This window comes from Pseudophryne corroboree, chromosome 1 (assembly GCF_028390025.1).
Source record: "Pseudophryne corroboree isolate aPseCor3 chromosome 1, aPseCor3.hap2, whole genome shotgun sequence".
NCBI lineage: Eukaryota > Metazoa > Chordata > Amphibia > Anura > Myobatrachidae > Pseudophryne > Pseudophryne corroboree.
In genome coordinates, this window is record NC_086444.1 from 710,768,447 (window position 1) to 710,791,538 (window position 23,092).

The 23,092-nt window shown below is 45.7% G+C and overlaps 1 protein-coding gene across 8 annotated transcripts in view; it reads right to left on the minus strand.

Annotated features, from left to right (window-relative positions):
- ADGRL3 (adhesion G protein-coupled receptor L3) overlaps positions 1–23,092 on the minus strand; it is a 1,270,535-nt gene that overhangs the window by 725,160 nt on the left and 522,283 nt on the right. For all 8 annotated transcript variants that reach the window (XM_063914936.1, XM_063914945.1, XM_063914955.1 and 5 more), the window contains exon 5: positions 208–1,008. In XM_063914936.1, coding sequence (XP_063771006.1) covers positions 208–1,008 — 801 coding nt within the window. The remainder of the gene's footprint in view (positions 1–207; positions 1,009–23,092) is intronic.

The window sequence follows — 23,092 nt, forward strand, 5'->3', positions numbered from 1 at the left end:
GATGTTGGTAGACCTGAGGAGCCAGCATTCTGACTTTGCATACATCGATGAGAATTGAATTCCTCCAAAGATGTTAAGAAAGATAATCTGGCAAATTTAGCATATTCCACTTAATCATTAGTATGTTTATAAAATTTGTTACACATCAGATTAGCATGGTTATGGGATCACATTCAATGAACAAGAGAATATTTATAACAGACATACCTGTTTTGCTGTCCAGGATGCCAAAATCCAAAGAGTATTTAACCACATGATAGTTGTTCCAAACATAGAGTAAATTATCCCGAGGATTATAATCCACAGCAGCAATATATTGATACGAGTTTGGAAATGGTATATCTACATAAGCGTCACTATTTTGATCAGTATTATAAATGTAATCAATTTTGTTCCCAGTTGCTTCATTGTCATCATCTTCATAAACAGATTTGATCACATACAATATTCCACAAATCATGAAGGCATTTGATGCAGATCGTTTATCGTATGCTGTATCCCACGTTCCTTCAATCCTTAATGTGTAAGGATTCAGTTGGCTAATAACTATTTTTCCATTATTTTGTTCTGTTGCATAGATGACCCACAGTCCATTTTCATCAACTGCAAGATCAATATCTGATTTACCTCCCCAACGATAAGGAGAGGTGTCATGATAATTGGCACTTGCAATAATGGCCTCTCCACTTTTAATTCTTGTTCTCAGATCAAATTTGACAATATTTCTGGTACGCTCTTTATTAAAAAACAGTGCTCCATCATACACAACGAATCCTGTACCATCTACCCTATGAGGAAGCTTATATGTTGTAGTTGGACGCCCAGCAATAAAGTCATCTTTGGAAGAGTACTCTGTTAAGGTATCAGTTCTATAAGGGGTCCAAGGCATATAGTAGATTTTATCAGATGCTTGTAAAGGATCTTTGCACCAGGCTCCAGACTGGTGGTCAGATTCAAATAAATGTTCACTCTGGTAAACTCCCATTAGCATTCCAGGACAAAGAAACACTGTAAGGCAAAACATACAATTATTTCATTGATATAAATAAATGCACGTTTCTGCACAATAGTAGCTTTAAAAATGAACAACTGCATGGTGCATAACATAACATTAGGGTAGAATGAGAATGAAAGAGACAAGAGCAACACCACACCCAGGGAGAGATATACTAAGCCTTGGAGAGAGATAAAGTATAGAGAAATAAAGTAACAGACAATTCGTACCTGACATTTTACAAATACATGTGATGCCCTGGGGTGGTTTGGGGGGGGTGTCCCACATCCCAGATGTGAACCCTTAGAATGTTAAGGATTTACCTGGAAATGGTGGGTGAGCCCATAACCTTGGCCATGATTATACAGTACTAAAAGCCTCTATTTATTGCAAAATGTATTGCACATTGTATTGTAATTCTAATTAGTAATGTTTGAATAGTAAACCTGCATCTGTTTTCTCTTTGTGTGTGGCACTGTAAGTATCAACAAGGTAGCACCTCTCATTACATGTAGTTAGGATGTTCAGTCTAGACACCCTCCCTATATATCCAAAATTGTGTATTTATATGTACACCTGAATGTATGAGGTTCCTTCAGTCTACAGTAGCACCCACCTGTCCCTGATGTTTTTAAGTAGGGATCCAGGCATTTTTTGACTGCACATTGAACAAGGCACAATTAAGGTAAGACCTATAAATTTATATAGTATGTCAGTTGTGATGTGATTTACGTCCCCTGAATGGCTGTAGCTGGGCTGCTTCAGGGCATCACAATATCACAATATTACACAATAACACTTATTTTAGTACCCTATAAGACTCCCAACACACGCAGTTGCTGCTCTTATCTATGTAACTCTATTTAACACTTTACTTATTCCACTAGTGTGATGCCCTGGGGCGGTTTGGCTGGGCTGGTTTTGGGTGTCCATGTCCCAGACTTGGGGCGTCATTCCGAGTTGATCGCTAGCTGCCGTTGTTCGCTGCATAGCGTTCAGAGAAAAAAAGGCTAATCTGCGCATGCGTATGCTCCGCAATGCGCACATGCGTCGTACGGTTACAAAGTCCATTGTGACATGAAGTGGGCATTTCTGGGTGTCAACTGATCGTTTTCAGGGAGTGCTTAGAAAAACGCAGGTGTGGCAGAAAAAACGCAGGAGTGGCTGGGCGTTCGCTGGGCGAGTGTGTGACGTCAAAAGCCGTCCCTCCGTAGTTAGAATCAACGCACACGGAGAGTAACTTCAGGGCTGGACTTGTTTTGCACAAAAAGATTTTGCAGGCGCTCTGCTGCACAAGCATTCGCAGTTCTGCAAAGCGAAAATACACTCTTCAGTGGGCGGCGACAATGTGTTTGCACGGCTGCTAAAAACTGCTAGCGAGCGATCAACTCGGAATTACCCCCTTAAACCCTTAGAATGTTAGGGACTTACCCACAATGTCCAGGTAACCTACTTGGGTAAGTCCATAATCGTGATTATGCTAAATACCTCTATGTATTGCAAAATGTATTGCAAATTATATTACAGTTCTAATTAGTAATGTTTGAATGGTGCACCTGCATCTTTTTTCTCTTTGTGTGTGGTACTATAAGCAAGGTGGCACCTCATTAATCTATCTGCTGGCACCCAAAATGGCTGCCTCACCTTCTGCATGCTCCTGAGCATCTCTATAAAACAGCTTAAACTGACCTATGAATCATCATAAATACCCAAGGACTTACCTTTAACTTGTACTACTCTACGCGGACATCTCATCAAAACCAATGGATTGCATTCCTGCGCTGAGATACACACTGGATTGAAACCTCTGCATCTCTCTACTGAGAAGTCCTTCAGTTTGGCATCTACTGTACTCTGCATTGGACATACCAGACAAGGTACTGTGGACTGCAACCTATCTTTGGCTCCATCCAGCCCCTCACTTAGACATCATTCACCTCTGTTCTCTAAGCAACAAATAACTCTGACTTCTTGCATTAATCAACTAATATACAGTATATTCAGGCTCTGAATTGCTGAATGGTCACTGTTCATTTCAAATCGCAGGACCCCAGCCATTCCCCAGGACACATGTTATCACTACCCCCACAAAAGTCTACTTCAAAGACCTCTCACACTGAGATCTTTTACCCCAACACAATTGGGATTGGATTCTAACACCTTTCCACAAGCCTGCATTGTGCTGCAATAACTGACTAAAATCAGCAACAGGAAAAGCAAAGTTATTTTATTTATCACTTGTTTCAAATATACCCATTGGTTTAAAGAGCAGTAATAGGTTATAGCAATAACTCTGTTCATGAAACCATTATAATTTTTTGGATCACATAACATTATAAATGAGTTAAAGATGGCGCCACAGATGGCTGCTGCGGTGCAGCCTTCTTCTTTTTTTTCATTTTTGTATATGTTTATATCCCCCTGTGAGCGCCACTGTCAGACACAGCAGAGATTTCTCAGGTTCTCAGGACTCACGCCCCAGCCAAACTTACCAGAGCTGCTGGATGGATCCGTGGTTCTCGCTGCTCTCGTCATCCTGTGTGGGGGCTGGGAAGCCGGAGTGGCCGGAAGTATGGAGGTGACCTCGCTGCAGCCCAAGGAGAAGAGGCACCCCATTGGGAAAAGTGTGGCTGGCCAGCCGGAACCCCCGCGGTGGTACTTTGTGGTGCGCCCGTGAGAGAATTGCCGGCAATCCCCTCAAGCCTTGAGCCCCAGCAAGCACCTCAGGAAGCTGGGGACCTAGTCAGGTGGAGACACAGAGGGCACCAATCTGCTCTCCCAGCAATCCTACTCTCAAACACTCAATCCCTCACGAACAAGATGGATGAGCTATCCCTGCTCATGAGCGACGCAAGGTCGGGCACTGCTGGATCATCCATCTTTTGCTTCACTAAGATGTGGCTGGACGACTCTTCACTGTCACTGCCAGGCTACAGCCTCTTCAGGGCCGACAGCGATAAGTAAGGACCCCACTGGAAAAACTAGAGACGGTGGCATCTGCTTCTACATAAATGAAGGGTGGTGCTCCAAAGTTACGATCCTAAGTAAATCAAGTAGCCCACAATTGGAGATGCTCATCATTAACTGCAACCCATTCTACCCCCCCACCCCACCCCAGGAATTTGCCTCAATAATACTGGTGGGGGTGTATATCCCCCCCAAGCAAGCGCAAACAATGCCCTGCAAGAGCTGGCCACCAGGATAACAGATACAGAACTCAAATATCCGGACTACTGTTTATAGTACTGGGAGACTTCAACAATGCCAACCTGAGCCAGGAGCTACCTAAGTACAAGCAGCAAGTCAAGTGTCATACCAGGGAGGGGCGAACCCTGGACCACTGCTATACCTCCATCAAGACAGCTAACCAGTCCATCCCCCACGCAGCCCTAGGCCTCTCCAACCACTGCATAGTCCATCTGCCCCCCACATACATCAAGAAGCTGAGGACAAAAAAAAAGCCGGTGGTCAGGTCCGTCAAATGAAGCGAAGCAAAGCTGAAGCTTCAGGTCTGTTTTGACTGCATAGATTGCAGAGTTTTTGAAACTTCTGCAACCGACCTGGACGACCTGGCTGATGTAGTGACATCCTGCATCAGCTTCTGCAAGGACATGTGTGTGCCAACAAAGACAGTCCGCACCGTCAATAACAACAAGCCTTGGTTCAACACCAAGCTCAGGAAGCTTCGTCGGGCTAAGGAGGAGGCATACAGCATCGGGGACAGGGCCCTATACAAACAGGCCAGGAACCCCCTGACATGCAAAATCAGGCTGGCTAAAAACCGAATCTCCAGCAAGCTGACTAACAACCTTTCGGCCAAGGACCCCGCATCAGTTTGGAGAGGTATGCAAGCCATAACCAGCTACAAGCAAACCTGAAAACCCACTTACATGCATCAGGAACTGGTGGACGAGCTGAGCAACTTTTACTGCAGATTTGAGAAGGAGGCACCCTGTCCCAATCCTACCCCTGTCCCGGGCAAAGCTGATCACCCACTCCCCTATCCTGGTCTCCACTCCCAGGCACTGTGGGTGGATCAGAAAGAGTTAGAAGGAATGGTCAGTAGGGTCAAAAATTTCCCGAGACCTCAAATGGGGACCCAACATAAGCACTGTCATAAAGAAGGCCCAGCAGCGGATGTTATTTCTGAGGCAACTCAGGAAATTCAACATCCCGCAGTAGCTGCTGCTCATCTTCTACACAGCGATCGTAGAATCGGTCCTATGTTCCTCTATCACAGTCTGGTATGGAGCTGCCAATGAGAGTGACAAACGGAGGCTGCAAAGGGTGGTGAGAACAGCTGAAAAGATTGTTGGGACTGACCACCCACCCGTCCAGGAATTATACCAGTCATGGGTCAGGAAGAGAGCGGAGAAAACCGTGGCAGATATGCAGCACCCAGGTCACAAACTGTTTGAACCGCTTCCATCAGGCAGACGCTACAGGTCCATTCCCGTATAGTCGACCAGATCCATTAAAAGCGTCTACCCACTAGCTGTCCACCAGCTGAACAATATATAAAAAGTTTAACATGTATAATATGTCGATTCTATCATACAGTTGCAATGTGCAGTATGAACTCATAATGTAATGTTTTTAATGTATGCTATGTTTTTCCCCCTTCTTATGCTATGCATTCCCCCTTCTTGTTGCTGCTTGGCGATGCACTGTACCGCAAAAAAATGATAGTGTACGCGAGTACACCTGCCCAATAAAGCTGATTCTGATTAAATGTAGCTAGAGTGTGCAGTCCTCCCTAGATATTTTACAAACACAGCCTGTAACATGGCAGTTAGCTGATAGGCTCGTACTTTATCTCTCTCCACATTATCACACTCCAAGGCTTAGTACATCTCCCCCACAAAATGGTACATCATCACTTTTAATAAAAACAAAACACTTCATGCCAGGAGCCTACATACGACTCATTGTTAATAGAAACTGTAGAGTCTATTACATTGGTATGATGCAAATACAGCTGTATTTTATAGATGGTTCCTACCACAGGTAGTAAACAACAATAAATACTGTAATGAAAGCATTTGATGTAGATTGTGTCCCAGATTACTAGAAATCTCTTCACTAGTTACCACTGGCTGCTCCAAGCGTTGGGCTGCAGGTTAGTACAAATATTAAATAAGGGAGCCACACCAACTGTCACCAACTGTCATTTGAAAATGACTCAGTTGGTGTGGTTCCCCTATTTGAAATTTGAACTGAGCTGCAGCTGCACCTGGAGCCGCCCCTGCTAGTTACTATTCATATGTTCTGTTGCACAGATAACCCACAGTCCATCACAGGCCCATCATCATACCAGCATGATGATAAGATTATAGATTTTGTACAAAACCATAAATTATAATGGGACCAATTTTTTCAAATGACTGTATGTTTTCCTGTGACAGGGCACTCCCCCTCTAGACAGCCTGGCCTCCAGCTTAATGGCTCAGAATCATCATACATTCCAAAGCTGGTATCTCTGTCTTTTTTGAAAAGAGTGACAGTATCCAACTGACATTCGTAAATGATAAGCATTAATATATTTTTTTATATTAATATAATTTTAAATATCTCAGGAGAATTTGTGGCTGATAGTGCAGGGGTGTAAACAAACACATGGCACTGGCTACAACCACACATCCCTAGCTTACCTCCAACTCTCACGGATTCAGTACAATATCCCAGTGGTCAGGAGACCGACGCCGGGATCCCCACAGCCAGAATAACAGCAGCGAGCGCAGCGTGTCCCCTTGCTGTCTCGCTGCGGTCACCACGCTTTGGGCCCAGTGGCGACCAGAGGGTTATATTCCCCTTCAGGTGGTGGCGCGGACCACCACCCGAGTGGGGATCCCAGACGGAGGTCGGGATTCCGACTGCCAGTATTTCATCGAGTGTCCGGTTTCCGGTTTTGGTATCCTGACCTCCAGGATCCCGGCAGCCAGCAACTTGATTGTCTCCCCCTCTCACAATAGGCCTTGTGGTTTAAATAAGTGGCATAGATTAACTAGAATTTTCTGTGACGCTATTTGACCTGTTCGCAAATACTGTAGTATCAGGGCCGGTTCTATCCCTTTTGGCGCCCCGGGTGGAAAATAGGGGCGCGGCTTCATACAGGGGGCGTGGTCAGTTTCGCCCCCCTGTAGAGTTGTGCCCCCATTTGTGAAACCTGTAGAGTAGCGCCGCTTACACACAAAAAAAAAGTAATACTTACTATCTCCGCTCCTGATTCCCGACCGCTGCAGAACTCCGCCGGCGCCGCTCCTATCCTCGGATCTATGGGAGAGACGTCATGACGTCTCTCCCATAGCACAGCATAGATAGACACGTCATTTATGACCCCTAGCGTCTGTGTCAGTCCCACAATTCTGTGCGGTGCGCGATGATGTCATCGCGCACCGCACAGCAAAGGTCCTCTCCACGAAGGGAAACTAGACGGGTAGCGTCTAGTTCCCTTCACAGCGGGGGGCCAGCGGGGGACACAGCGGACGGCACAGTAGCTGATCTTGCCATGGTGCGGCGCCCTCCGGATGGCGCCGGCGCCCCGGGCAAAAGTCCTGCTTGCCCGTGGCAAGACCCGCTACTGTGTAGTATGTCAGTGTTACTGTACATGCCAGCAGTATTCAAATAGATACATTTACAAATTGAGTTTAATGGTTAATAAACTGTTTTTGTCTACAGATTTCTTGACTAACATTGAATTTAAATTCTTACATATATGGGGTGGACAGAAAAATGGATGCACTAGACAATATAGATTGTAAGCTTGTGAGCAGGGCCTTCTTACCTCTATGTCTGTCTGTTATTACCCAGTTTGTTCTATTACTGTTGTTTCCAGTGTTAAAGAGCATTGGCATATGCTGCGCTATATAAACAATTTTTAATAAATGAACAGATAAAAAGGGATTGATATGGTTTGTGTTGATTAAACTGCAAGGACATCCATTTTCCTGAGCTGTCATTATCTTTCTGCTTGTTTAAGTTGTTTAGTTCTGTTTATGTAAATGTATTGTAATATTTAGTCACTGTATTCAGAGCAACAATTTCTAAGGTGTACACAGAGAATGTTATGGAACTCCAGCACAGTTGTGTAAGACCCCTCGAGCCAGAAGGAGGGTCTTCCGCCTATAACAGCCGTCCTTTGTTCCCTTAGTGCTTGATGTGCACAATGGTACGTAGGATGCCACCAGGACTTAAGCCTCCAGCAGTAGAGGCTTACACAATGGGCTGGAGACCACTAGACGAGATGCTGGAGTAGTAATAGACTCACTGGGCCACAGGAGGTTGGAGCAGGGATAGATCGGTATCTCAGCCAGAACAGATGATGCACTGTGAGGTGGGATGCAGGCACTGTGCAGTTAGTATATCTTACAGACTGAGGGGTCTATTTACTAAGCCTTGGATGGAGATAAGGTCCCTGGAGATAAAGTCCCAGCCAATCGGCTCCTGTCATTTTTCAAACACAGCCTGTGGCATAGCAGATAGGTGTTGATTGGCTGGTACTTTATCTCCAGCGACTTTATCTCCATCCAAGGCTTAGTAAATAGACCCCTATGTACTGGAAAGGCAGATGAAGGGTAACGAAGACGTGGGTACAAACTGAACAAAGGCTGGGTACAGACAGGCAGGAACATGGACAGAATATCCACAGGATCAACAAAGAACACAGGAACTGAGGACAGGAACCAGCTGCTTACACTGTAAATAGACTATAACTGTCGGGGAGGTAAAGGCCAAGCTGACTTAAAACAGGGAAATAGCACAGCAAAAGAGGCAGGGACACAAATTAAGAGAATTCACATGCAGCTGCTGCTGCACCTGTCATGCTGTATGACAGGCAGCAGCCAGCAACTTGAAGTGCCCTCTCAACCAGGGCCTGAAAAGGGGGCAGAGCTACACAGGACCAGGCCAGGGCTGCTGTACTATATGTCACAGGATGAGCTGCTGTTACGTAAGTGGAGGTAAAGGATGAGTAAGTGAGTGAGCGGGGTGTGTGTGTGTGTGTGTGTGTGTGTGTGTGTGTGTGTGTGTGTGTGTGTGTGTAACTATTACTTTGAGCATTATATGTATATACAGCGCTGTGGGCATTATGTGTATAAGCAGCATTACTGTGGGCATTATGTGTATATGCGGCACTACTATGGGCATTATGTGCGGTAACGGTGCTACTGTTGGCATTATGTGGCACTACTGTGAGCATTATGTGTATATACACACTAATGTGGGCATTATGTGCATATGCAGTGCTACTGTAAGCATTATGTGTATATGTGTTGCTACTGTGGGCAGAATCCCATTTATACACGTTACACCAGGTAGGGCCCCTTTTATACATGTTACGCCAGGTAGAGCCCATTATACACATTGCACCAGGTAGAGCCCCTTATACACGTTGCGTAGGGAGAACCTCTTATACATGTTATGCCAGGTAGAGCCTTTTATACATATTGTACCAAGTAGGGTTCCTTATATACATTACACCTGATAGATCCTCTTACACACGTTAAGACAGGTAGAGCCTCTTATATACATTGTGCCAGGTAGCACCTTATGCACATTGTTCCAGGTAGAGCCTCTTATACACACTGCACCAGGTAGGCCCTTATACACTTTGCGCCAGATAGAGCCTCTTGTACAAATTGCACTAGGTAGAGCCTCTTATACACATTTTAACAGGTAGCCACTTATACACATTGCACCAGGTAGAGCTTCTTATACACATTGTGCCAGGTAGCCCCTTATAAACATTGCACCAGGTAGAGCCACTTATACACATTGCACCAGGTAACCCCTAAACGAAATGAAACAAAACTTGAAAATACAGACTGCTGTAGACTGAAGTTGCAATAGATGAAACCAGTATATGCTGGAACCGGTATTTGGAGAATCAGTATATTGCTGGAACCAGTATTGAGTCAGTGGGGGGCCCACACCGCACACCCATTATTTTTCATACTTACCCTCCGCAGTCCCATGGCTCAGCAGTAGCGCTACAGAAATCATTGGGAAAATGGTGAGGTACCATTTTCCCGGTGTTTCGCACATGCAAAGTAGGAAAATCACTGGTAAAATGGCCACCACACCATTTTCCCGGAAACGTGCCCTAGTGCCCAGAGCAACAGCGCTGCCAGCTAGAGAGGAGGGGGCCCAAATGAATCCTGCACATGGGCCTCCTCCGCTCTAAAAACGCCCTTGACAGAAGTCCATAGGCGAGTATCTCACAGAGAGAAGCCCTGGAGAACTGTAGATGACAACAAAGCACTGACATCAGGAACTGCTTTTGCAAGATCTTTATACCCCTGGGTGACTGCGGATTGGCTGGCAGTATCATGTGATCAAATACTGGCTTCCAGTTGGCGTTTGACCGATCACCTGATTCAAACGGTGTGTCCATCTCCAATTCTGGAGAAAACACTGAACTTGCAAAGGAATGAAATAGGTCAGGGTCGTGACAACCAGCCTACATCCAGGTTGACATGTGGTGAGTATTGCCTCTGACTTGTAGCACCGTGGCTTCCCTGTCACAGTATGATGTGGGAACTGGGTAGGAATTTAGAAAGCTGACTGAAAATTGCAATGTAGGTATTTGTTTAGATGTCAGGACTGATGTTGGCTTTGGGGAATAGTATGTGTGGATGGAACATAAGAGTAAGATGGTTTTATCAATTAAGCAAGCTGTTTATGGGAGCTGCATGTGGATACTGAATGAGATGGATATAAGTAGTGAGAGATATACACAGTACACTATGGAGGTTATTCAGGTTTGTAAGCAAACAAAAAGTTATCAATTGGGCAAAACCATTTTGCACTGCCGGCGAGGCAGATGTAATGTAAACAGATATTGTTTCAGTGCATGGTCAATACTGGCTGCTTTATTTTGACACTGCAAATTAGATTTTAGTTTGGACACATCCCACCCAAATCTAACTCTTTCTGCACATGTACATCTGCCCCACCTGCAGTGCAACATGGTTTTGCCCAATTGCTAACTTTTTTAGTTTGCTAAGAACTCTGAATAAGTTTAACAATTATAAGCCAGGATGGCAACTCTCTTACAAAAGTCCGTACATTGGTATATGATTACAGATATCTGCAAACTCCTGCTGTTAAATGCTTGCAGTATTCCTTTATCTCCTGACGTAATAGCCCTTTCAGATCTCCAATGCCGGATCCCACCCGGAGAATTGGAAACGGGTCCTTCCCGGGTGGGATCCGGCATTGGAATATCTGTTCTGGCTTTCCGACCTAGCAATATGCCGGGTCGGTTGCCATAGCGGCGGGGAGCGGAGCCGGCAGCAGGGGTGTAGGCGGCGCTGGAAGATGAGCTCATCTCCGCTCCGCCTCTCCCTATGTAGTAAACGGGTCCCGAGTCTATGCTGCTCTGCCACAGACCCAGTATTCAACCCGGGAATAACTCTACTTATTACCCGAGTTGAATTACCGGGTCAGGCGACCCGGGAATTCTCATGGAGCCCTTTCAGATCGTGCACTGACCCAGTGGCGCACGCAGGGAGGGTTTCCGAGTACCTGGAAACCCCCCCCCCCCCCCCCCTGCCAGGATGATCCATCGCAGTGCAACATTATTTCTTCATTTATGTGAGGAGCCGCGAGCTCGGGCTGTGATCTGTGCTGTGATCTGCACTATTCCTCGGCAGGCAGGCACTCCGTCCTCCTCGGCTTCAGTCTCCACAGGTCGTCAGGTCAGATGTGTGTGTGAGCAGCAGTCCCCGGGGAAGGAGGGAGAGAGGAGAGGGGAGTGTATAATGTATTATGCAGTCTACGTGTTTGTGGTGTGTGTACAGTCTGCAGTCCCACTGTGTGTGTGTGTGTGTGTGTGTGTGTGTGTGTGTGTGTGTGTGTGTGTGTGTGTGTGTGTGTGTGTGTGTGTGTGTGGTGTTGATGTTGTCTACAGTCTGTGTGTGCCTGTTCCACAGTCTACAATCCCAATGTGCATGTATTTGTAATCTGCAGGTCATAGTGTGGTGGGGTGGGGAAGTCTGCAGTCCCAGTGTGTGTGTTTACTTTGTAGTCCCAGTGTGTGTCATTTGCAGTCCCAGTGTGTGTGTGTGTGTATATATAAATATACACACACACACACACATATATATAATACTGAAAGATCCCTTATCGCGCTCTGAAAGTGGATTGGACGTGAATTAATTTCTCCAAACTTATAACTTAATAAATGGGCAAGCTTCCACACAGAGATGATCCCCCGTCGAAAGAGATCAATAGTGGATAGAAACAAAATGTATCTCTGTGGAGCGCACTAATTGTAATACAGGTTGAGTATCCCTTATCCAAAATGCTTGGGACCAGAGGTATTTTGGATATCGGATTTTTCCGTATTTTGGAATAATTGCATACCACAATGAGATAACATGGAGATGGGACCTAAGTCTAAGCACAGAATGCATTTATGTTTCATATACACCTTATAAACACAGCCTGAAGGTCATTTTGCCCAATATTTTTAATAACTTTGTGCATTAAACAAAGTGTGTGTACATTCACACAATTCATTTATGTTTCATATACACCTTATACACACAGCCTGAAGGTCATTTAATACAATATTTTTAATAACTTTGTGTATTAAACAAAGTTTGTGTACATTGAGCCACAGAAAACAAAGATTTCACTATCTCACTCTCACTCAAAAAAGTCCGTATTTCGGAATATTCCGTATTTCGGAATATTTGGATATGGGATACTCAACCTGTATATCCTAAAATATTACTAACTAAAAAATTTCAATATAGGTGTATTCGGTTGCTGATAAAGAGAGGATAACCTTACAATCACACCTTTTTAAAAAACACTTGAATTTCAATTTTTCCAAACAGTAATGGGTGAAAAATTTTCTTACTGTTTGGAAAAATTTAAATTCAATATCATGTCTATTATGAATAATACATTGTGAAAATGTTTATTAACTTGTTTTAATGAGATGAAATCTTTTATAGCAATAATAAATAAATAAGTGTTTTTTAAAAAGGTGTGATTGTAAGGTTATCCTCTCTTTATCAGCAACCGAATACACCTATATTGAAATTTTTTAGTTAGTAATAATTTAGGATATATTACAATTAGTGCACTCCACAGAGATATATTATATATATATATACACACATATTTTTATATATATATATATATATATATATATATATATATATATATGGGGTCTGCCAGCCCCTAGGAGTGCACCCTGGCAAGATAAGGTTGGTGCTAACAAGGGAGTGCCGGATAATAGGAGTACATATATATATATATATATATGTGTTACACACACACGGAAACCCCCCCTCCCAAATCCTGCGTTTGCCCCTGTGACCCGTGTCGACTCGGCAATATGCAGAGTCGATACCGGGTTATTTTTGCGAAGTGAAAGGGGTACTAGATAACAGCTTACACTGCGTCCTTCGCCACAAAATCTCACAATTGATGCCACTGCAATACCTAGTCAGTGCCTACAATTCAATCCAGCTACTGCTCTCTAGACCTACTCTGTAGATCTCCCTCCCCAGTCAAACTCACTGCTCTATTTTCAAAGTCCCACAGGGATAGACCTGCCTTCCAATACTGTCCAAGGTGTGGTGCTCTCTTATTATTGATCGCAGCAGGAATTTTGTTAGCAGTTGGGCAAAACCATGTGCACTGCAGGAGGCACAGATATAACATGTGCAGAGAGAGTTAGAGTTGGGTGGGGTGTGTTCAACTGAAATCTAAATTGCAGTGTAAAAATAAAGCAGCCAGTATTTATTTACCCTGCACAGAAACATAATAACCCACCCAAATCTAACTCTCTCTGCAAATGGTATATCTACCCCCCCCCCCCTCCCTGCAGTGCACATGGTTTTGCCCAATTGCTAACAAACTTGCTGCTGCAATCAACTCAGAATTACCCCCCATGTTCAGTGCAGGTTAAATCCTGATCCCCTGACACATGTCATTGTCTACACATGTCTAGGACAGAACATTGCTAAAATGCTAATGAAGTTTCCGCTGTCTGCAAGTAGAAAGGTGCTGCCCCGACAGGAAGAAAAAACGTCCCCTGCAAGTTTGCAAATACATCTCATATCACTATCCATTTGCAGATGCATAAGCAATTTCAAGTACATCGAAGAATTTTTGCCATCTAAGTAGGTCTGAGGCTGCAACTAATTTGCAACTGAGACGGCCTAGAAGTGGTCTGCACTGACGTCACAGACCCTCCTCAAAAACAATTGGGCACGCCTGAGTTTTTCCTGACACACCCAGAAAACAGCAGGTTTCCACCCAGAAACGCTGGCTTCCTGTCAGTCAAACAGCGGCAACATTGCAATTACGATCTGTATGCATTTTTTGTTACTATTACCCCTCATTCATGCGCAATGCGACCACATGTGCCGTCGTTCCATATTTGCTTAATTTGTGAATTCTCTGAATAGCGATCCATGCTGAATTAGTCCCTTAGCCTTTCTCCAAATCTCAGATAGTGTGAAGTCACTACTAGAATTAACCCCTTACATGCCTTTGTGACATGCAAGAGATCTCAGATGCTATTTGTCTGTGAAATTTCCTGGCATAGAATTATAATTGCACACAGTGAACATGGTATAACCAAATAAACTTCATACTTCAACTATGACATAAAGTATAATTATATAATAACAACACAATCCAACAAAATTACCCAGCATATAACTAATAACATATTGTCAATTAGTGGAGACCATGGGCAGGACAAGGACTAGGAAAGTAACTGCGGGTCTTGTAACACTGTACAACATGAGGTGTAGGCTGTGGGCCTTATTCAGTATGGATCGCATACTGAGCTATTTATGTCCAGTGCGCATGTGCAGGAGCCGTCCTGCGTGTGCGCACACAGTGAGATGCAATACTAACTGACATGCAGAGGCGTTTGTGGGGCAGTGACGTGGCATTGCGGGGGGCATGTCGTCGGAAACGGGGGTGGGTTCGAGCATCTGCATGACATCAGATGTGCCCTCCGCAACCTAAAAAATAGCCACTTTGCAGTTGCCTTCGCAGCCAGGCTGCAGAGGCAAGGGGCATCCGTAATTCAGCAATGTGATTGCAAACTGAACTGCGATCACATCGCTGCTAGGCATTTGCATGCTGGGCAGCCATGCCCTGTGATAGGTGGCCCCCAGCATGCTACTGCAAAATTGCAACTGAAGCTGAACACGGTCCTGTGTAGTTACACTTATACCCCTTTTCCACTGGTAGCACAGGTCGCAGCCGGGAGCCTGACACGGCTGCGACCCGTGTTACAGCCCCCTTCTACACTAGCTCACACAAAACCGGCATATTGCCGGGTTGGTGATGCTGCTGTTGACACGGCAGGGGCGGCACTGGGAGATCACATGATCTTCCAGCGCCGCCCTTCCATACACTACACAGCTTACCGGGTTGAACACGTGTTCAACCCGGCAAGCTACTCGGGTAGGATTCCCGGATCACTTGATCCGGGAATTTGCAGGGGGGGGCCGTTTCCACTAGGAAAAAACACGGGTAAATGTGCGCCCCCGCGCATTTACCCGTGTTTTTAGAGCTAGTGGAAAAGAGGTATTAGTGGGGTCAGGGTGCCACATACAGTAACTGCTCATACCTTCAGTTGCATAGACTTCATGTGTATATTCCAGTAAGCATACAAATCTGTGAATTAGCAGCTCCACCATTGTGTGAGTGACAGCTATCTCACTCCATGGGGTATATTTACTAAGATGGGAGTTCTATTTAAGATGGGATGTTGCCTATAGCAACCAATCAGATTCCAGGTATTATCTTCTAGAAGGTGCCAGATAAATGAGAAATAGAATCTGATTGGTTGCTATGGGCAACATCCCTTCTTTAATAGAACTCCCATCTTGGTAAATTTACCCCCATGAGAGTGCTGAATCTGCAGTTAACCACAGGGTATGATTGCATACCATGGGCCAAATGTAATAGAGTGAGAGTTTCAGAAAGTGAGAGATTTGGTAAGGTTTCTCAGGTGTTTTTTTTTTAAAGTGGCAATCATTTACACTGCAAAACCAGGTTGATCTTGCTGTGTAAATGATTGGCACTTTAAAAAAAACTGCAAAACCTTACCAAATCTCTCACTTTCTGAAACTTTCACTCTATTACATTTGGGGGATCATTCCGAGTTGACCGCACGCTGCCGATTTTTGCAGCACAGCGATCAGGTTACTACTGCTCATGCGTATGCACCGTAATGCGCAGGCGCGTCGTTCGGGTACAAACAGCATCGTTGCTGTGCAAGGCTTCTAGCGACTAATCCATTTGCACAACCGATCGCAAGGAGATTGACAGGAAGAGGGCGTTAATGGGTGTCAACTGTCCGTTTTCTGGGAGTGGTAGGGAAAACGCAGGAGTGTCCAGGCGTTGCAGGGCGGGTGTCTGACGTCAATTCCGGGACCGGACAGGCTGAAGTGATCGCAAGGGCTGAGTAAGTCCAGACCTACTCAGAAACTGCACAAAACTTTTTCGCCCCGCTCGGCTGCACAAGCGTTAGTCTGATCGCTGCTCTGCAAAAAATAGCTAGCGAGCGATCAACTCGGAATGAGGACCTTGGCCCCATATCTGAATTGCACAAGGAACACGTCCATTAAGGCATCAGCCATAATGATAGGAATTCCATTGCTTTTGAAGTTTGAGTGGAAGTGTCAAAACAGTTTTATGAAATTTCAGATCATGTGTAATAAGTCTTAATGGGATATGTGAAACCATAATGGGTTTTTTTTACCTATGGCATTTCATCACTTTTTAAAGTTAATATGTTGTAAATTGAGAGAGTATTTGACAAACCATCCCTGGCCCACCAGCTTTGTCCTCACTCATCAACCTCTGACCATCTGCATTTCCCTCATGTTATCCTCTGTTTATCTGCTTTTTCCCTCAGTCACACCCCAACCTCTGCCACCATTCCTGTACTGTTCCACTGCATTGGCAGACGGGGCCAATATCCCATTACTACCATAGGTGCAGGGAGTGCAGCTAAAGGTGTAGCGTGCAGCCATGGTGCCCGGAGCACATGTGTGCTATGCCTCCCCCCCCAAGTGTGCATGTGGGGTTAAATTAAAGGGGAACAAAAATAATTATCAGGTGCAGTATAGAACTGAGGCATGGAGAGCTAGCTATGCAACCCACTAAAAGAATTCCACTTATGAAATCCATAGTTTTGGGTGTACTAAATAAAATACACAATATACAAAATACGCAACGGGGGAACCTCTGAAGAAATTGATCCTCCCTGGGCAACAGCGTCTTTAGTAGAAAATTTACTATAAATGGTTGGCATTACTGCTTCTCAGCACTACGGTCATGGGTTCAATTCCCACCAAGGCTCAACTGTGTGGAGTTTGTATATTCTCCCTGTACTTGCATGGGTTTCCTCCGGGTACTCCAGTTTCCTCCCAAAATCCAAAAATATACTGGTAGGTTAATTGGCTCCAGACAAAAATTAGTATTCGTGTGCAAGTGTGTGTGTATGTACATGTGTAGATTGTAACTTCACTGGGGCAGGGACTGATGTGAGTGGTCAAATATTCTCTGTAAAGCGATGCGGAATATGTGTGCACTATATAAATAACTGGTAACAAATAAATATAGTTATGTAGACATCACATGGTCCAGAAGATAGCTGTTTGTGTCAGTGGCATAACTCCCAGAGACAAAAGAGACATTTGCCGCTGGGCTTCCGCTGTCAGAGGGGCCCAAAGAAAGAAAGACTGAGGCAGCTTCTGAACTAGAAAATATCTCTCTCCATTCATTTCATAGTGATTTGCTGCGGTCACTGCTCACTGCTGTCCAAGCTCAGAATCCTCCTTCGAAGACCCCTTCAGCTGAAGAGCCTGGAATGTGTCTGATAACCGATCAAAGTGTGTGCAATGATCTACAGCTCTGCTGCTGTGTCTTATATGATGAAAGAAAGGAAAGCAGAAGTTGGTAATGCACTAATTATTATAATAAAACTTTTAAGGGGGGTTATTTATGAGGGATGTGGTTATGTGAGCGCCGGTCACTATACCGACGCCGGGATCCCGAACAGGGAATAGCCCGACTCCCATAGAGCTGGAATAGAACCTGTGGTGAGTGCAACGAGCCACCGAGTCCACTGCATAGCGAGACCGCATGGGGCTTCGTTGCGCTCGCCCCCCCCCCCCCATCTAAAAGCCGGGTTTCCGCCATCGGTACCAACCAATCCGCTCCTGTCATTTTTCAAACACAGCCTGTGAAATGTAACGCGGAAGCTGATTGCCTGGTACTTTATCTCTCTCAGTTTCATCTCTCTCTGAGCTTTGATAAAACTCCCGCTCAGGGCTCTGTTTATCATTTGCAGCCAGCACCTGACAGTAAAGATTCATTATGCTACAATTAGCTTCAATAAGGAATCTTTATTCTCCTAGATATACCATTGGCAAGTCACTGGGATGTCAGCACAATTGCAAGCTGGAACCACTGGGGGGCACCACCTTTTATTTTGCCTGGCATGAACTTACGCCCCTGGTTTGTGTAGTAATGTTACCAATGTCATCATCATACAACAGAGTTCAATCAGACTCATGCCCCCTTTGTCATTTCCTGCCCCATTTTCCCTACAACAAACTCCTGGCCTGTCTTTCCAGCCTCCTGCCCCATTACTCATTCCTTTTGCCCTGTGTCACTCCAGCCCAGTCTCTCCAGCCTCCTGTCCCCAGTGTCTATCCAGCCTCCTGCCACCAATTCAAATTATGCCACACAATAGTGCCCCTTTGTCACATTACACAATACTGCAGTGTTCCTTATTCACAATAGTGCCCCTTTGTCACATTACACAATACTGCAGTGTTCCTTATTCACATTACGTCAGACAGTAGAGCCCATTCACGTTTTGCCGCACAGACCCTTTCATATTATGATACACAGTAGTTATGCCCCTTACACATTAGGCCACACACAGTAATGCCCCCTATACATTAGGCCACACGCAGAGTAATGCCCTCTACACATTTGGCCATACACAGTAACGCCTTTTCCACATTAGGCCACACACAGTAATGGGTGTAATTCCCGATCTGATCATAGATTTGCGTGTCTGGCTCTGGTGGGCGGGACATAAGCACATCTGCAGCCACAGCCCATAAGAGACAGTGCCATCGTCATTTAAATCTGGCTCTGGTAATGAGCCAATCAGAGCTTGCAGACCGGCAGCCAATCCACACTGCTGCGCCTGCCACTCGAACCCTGACAATCTAATTGTTAGTTTAAAGATGGGGACTGCGCTCACTCATACATGGGTATATGGGGGTATGTAGGAAGAGGGTTGGGGAAAGGATTCGGTGCAGCTAGACTGGGAGGTGTCCTGCCTCCTTGATAGATACACAATGTGGGGGTTGTCAGCGCACACAGGATTGGGGGTATGCAGATTGGAAGGAAGGGAGAGTGAGAAGGGAAAAAATATTTTAAAAAATAAATAAATAGAGAGAGAGAGAGAGAGAGAGAGAGGGGCTGGGGATGTGGAGATGGAAAGTATGGAGAGCGGATTAGATGTGTGATGCTAAACAATATAGTCACAAACTGAGTGTATGTTCTGACAAATTCAGTAACTAATGGGTGTTGGTAAAATCAAGTACTTCTTTTATTATATATATAAATGCTCAGTGGGATAATTACTGAGTTGTGTCTTCAAGTTAGTCCTGCAGACTAACCTTCTGCTGTATAACAGTGTTTGCAAGGGTCCCCTATATGGGGGAAAATGTCAGGTAAACCTTTAGGGAATACCTTTACCATAGACTCTAAATGAGCCTATGTACCTTGTGTATGTTCACCAATCGTGGTGATGGGTATAGTATATAGTTATAACGTTAGGTGCTGCTGCTAGGTTTTTGACTATAACGGTGTCCCGCTAGTCATACCTAATGCCTGTGAAAGTACCAGTGGGAAACAGGGTAACGGGCTTGTTGTTAATACTTACCGCCGGGGATGCATGATATGCACCTGTCCCGGCTCAGCTTCCGTCCCTTTTCCCTCTGGTGTACCTCTTGTCTTCTTAGGTGCGTGTCCGCGGTGCACAGTCCCAGCTCGGCTGTCGCTGATCTCTCTGGCTCGTTCTCCGCTACTACCGGTTTTCGCAGTCACGTTATCCGGCGCTGTTCTGTGTACACGGGCTTCCTCTCTCTGGCCAGGGAGGGAGAAATAGACGTTCAGGGTGTAAATATCCTTGGTCATTTGTGGTCTTCGGGCCAACGCGTTTCAGCAACTCTGTGCCTTTTTCGGCATAGTTGCAAGGCCGGGATTCCATGAGCAGCTCCAATGCCTTCGGAGGAGCAGAAGTGCCAGAACTGGACGAAACCACAATAGGCTCATTCAAGTGGAATGCAGAGACAACCTTCGGCAGGAACTGCTGCCTAGTCATGAGCTCCGCTCTGTCCTCGTAAAAGACCAAGTAGGGACTTTTACATGATAAGGCCCCCAATTCTGAGACAAATCTAGCAGAAGCCAGGGCCAGTAACATCACAGTGTTCCACGTGACGTACTGTACTTGTCTTCTACCATCATCAGAGGTTCAAACCAGGAGGACTGAAGAAATTCCAACACCACATTCAAATCACAAAAGGAGGTTGTATATGGAGCACCCCTTACAAGAAGGTCTGAACTTCTGGCCCCACTGCCAATTTCTTCTGAAAGAAAATTGAGAGAGCTGAAATCTGGACCATAACGAAGCCCAGACATAAGCCCTTATCCACACCAGCCTGCAGGAAATGTAAGAAACGTCCCAAGTTGAACTCTGCAGGCGGATATGTGCATTCCTCACACCAAAAGATATATCTTCTCCAGATATGATAATAGTATTTTGATGTCACAGGTTCCAGGCCTGAACCATGGAAGCAATAACCTTCTTGGAAAGGCCCTTGTGAACTAGGATGTTCCACTCAACCTCCATGCCATCAAACGAAGTCGCCGTAAGTCCGGGCAGACGAATGGCCCTTGTTGAAGGTCTCTTCTTGGTGGTAGAGGCCAAGGGTCTTCGACTGACATGTTTAGAAGATCCACGTAACATGACCTGCAAGGCCAATCCAGGGCAACCAGAATTGCCTGGACTCCCTTATTTCTATTTCGCTTGAGCACCCTTGCATGCAACGGAATCAGAGGAAACAGGTAGACCAGCTGGTAAGGCCAAAGCGACATCCGTGCATCTACTGCCCTCGTCTGAGGGCCCCTGGTTCGTGAGCAATACCAGTGAAGCTTCTTGTTGAGTTGAGAAGCCATCATGTCTATTTGTGGGCAACCCCACCGGTTGATGATCTGCTGAAACACCTGATGGTGGAGCCCCCACTCCCCTGGGTGAAGATCGTGACGACTCAGGAAGTCCGCTTCCCAGTTGTCGACTCCCGGAATGAAGATTGCGGACATTGCTCTTGTATTTCTTTCCTCCCAGTGGAGTATCTTTGACACCTCTTGCATGCAGGCTCTGCTTTTTGTCCCTCCTTTCCGATTGATGTACGCCACTGCTGTGGCGTTGTCTGACTGTATTTGGATTGCGTGATCCTTGAGCAGAGGAGAGGCCAGAAGTAGAGCATTGTAGATCACCCAAAGTTCCAGAATGTTGATCAGAAGGAGGGCTTCATGGGCTGACCACCTGCCCTGGAACGGAGCCCCTTGGCTGACAGCTCCCCATCCTCTCAGACTTGCATCTGTCATGAGGAGGATCCAATCCTGAATCCAGAAACTCTGGCCCTCCAGGAGATTGGAGGACTACAGCCACCACAGGATGGACCCTGGTCTGAGGTGACAGCTGTATCATCCGGTGCATCTGTAGATGTGATCCAGACCACTTGCTCAGGAGATCCAATTGAAAATTCTGGCAAGGAACTTCCCATATTGGATCGCCTTGTATGAGGCAACCATCTTCCCCAACAATCCTATGCAAAGATGGATGGATACTCGAGAAGGTCGGAGCACCATGCGGACCATCTCCTGAAGTGTTCTCGCTTTGTCCTCTGGGAGGAACACCTTCTGGGCCACAGTATCCAGCAACATCCCCAGGAACAGGAGAATATGAAGGTAGGCGTCCTTGAAATCCAAGGAAACCATGAATTTCTGTTCTTTCAGGCCCGAAATCACTGCTCTCAAGGATTCCATCTTGAACTTGAAAACCTTCAGGTAAGGGTTCAAGGACTTTAGATTCAAAATGGGTCTTACCAAACCGTCCGGCTTTGGTACCACAAACAGGTTGTAGCAATAACCCTTTCCTCGATGAGGTATTGGTACTGGAACAATGACGTGGGACTGGACCAACCTTTGGATGGCCTGTTGCAACATAACTAGCATATCCTCCAAAGCTGGTAAGCTTGATTTGAAAAATCGTTGGGGAGGAGCACCGTCGAACTCCAGCTTGTAGCCCTAAGAAATTAGGTCCTTGACCCAGGTATCCTGGCAGGAAACCTCCCAGATGCAGCTGAAGTGATGCAGTCGAGCTTCCACCTCGAGATCCCCTGAGGGAGGGTGGGCACCACCATGCTGAGGACTTAGTGGAAGCAGAGCTGGTGCTCTGTTCCTGAGATGTTTGCAGATCTTCTTGTCTTACCTCTGGTGCCTCTAGTCGCATTGGCGGCACCTCTGGCCCTAGATAGAAATCTGTTAGACTCAAAGGACTGAACAGATGGCCCTGGGTAGGAACGCCTAGCCGGTGGGGCCCCAGAGGGGAGAAACGTGGATTTCCCTGCAGTGACTTTGGAAATCCACGTATCCAACTCAACCCCAAAGAGCCATTCCCCAGAAAAGGGGAGAGATTCCACACTGCACTTAGATTCTACGTCCGCTATCTACTGACGCAACCACAAGGCCCTGCGTGCGGGCACTACCATGGCAGAAGTTCTAGCATTAATATTTCCCATCTCCTTGAGCGAGTCACACAGGATGCGTGCAGTGTTCTAAATATGCTTCAGGAGAGTCACCGTAGTGACCAGAGGCATATCCCCGGAGAGTCCCTCCTGAATTTGAGAAGCCCACTTTTGAATTGCATGGGTCATCCAGCAACCCGCTATGACCGGCCTTTGCGATACACCTGCTGCTGTGTAGATAGACTTAATGTAATCTCTATTTTCCTGCCCCCAG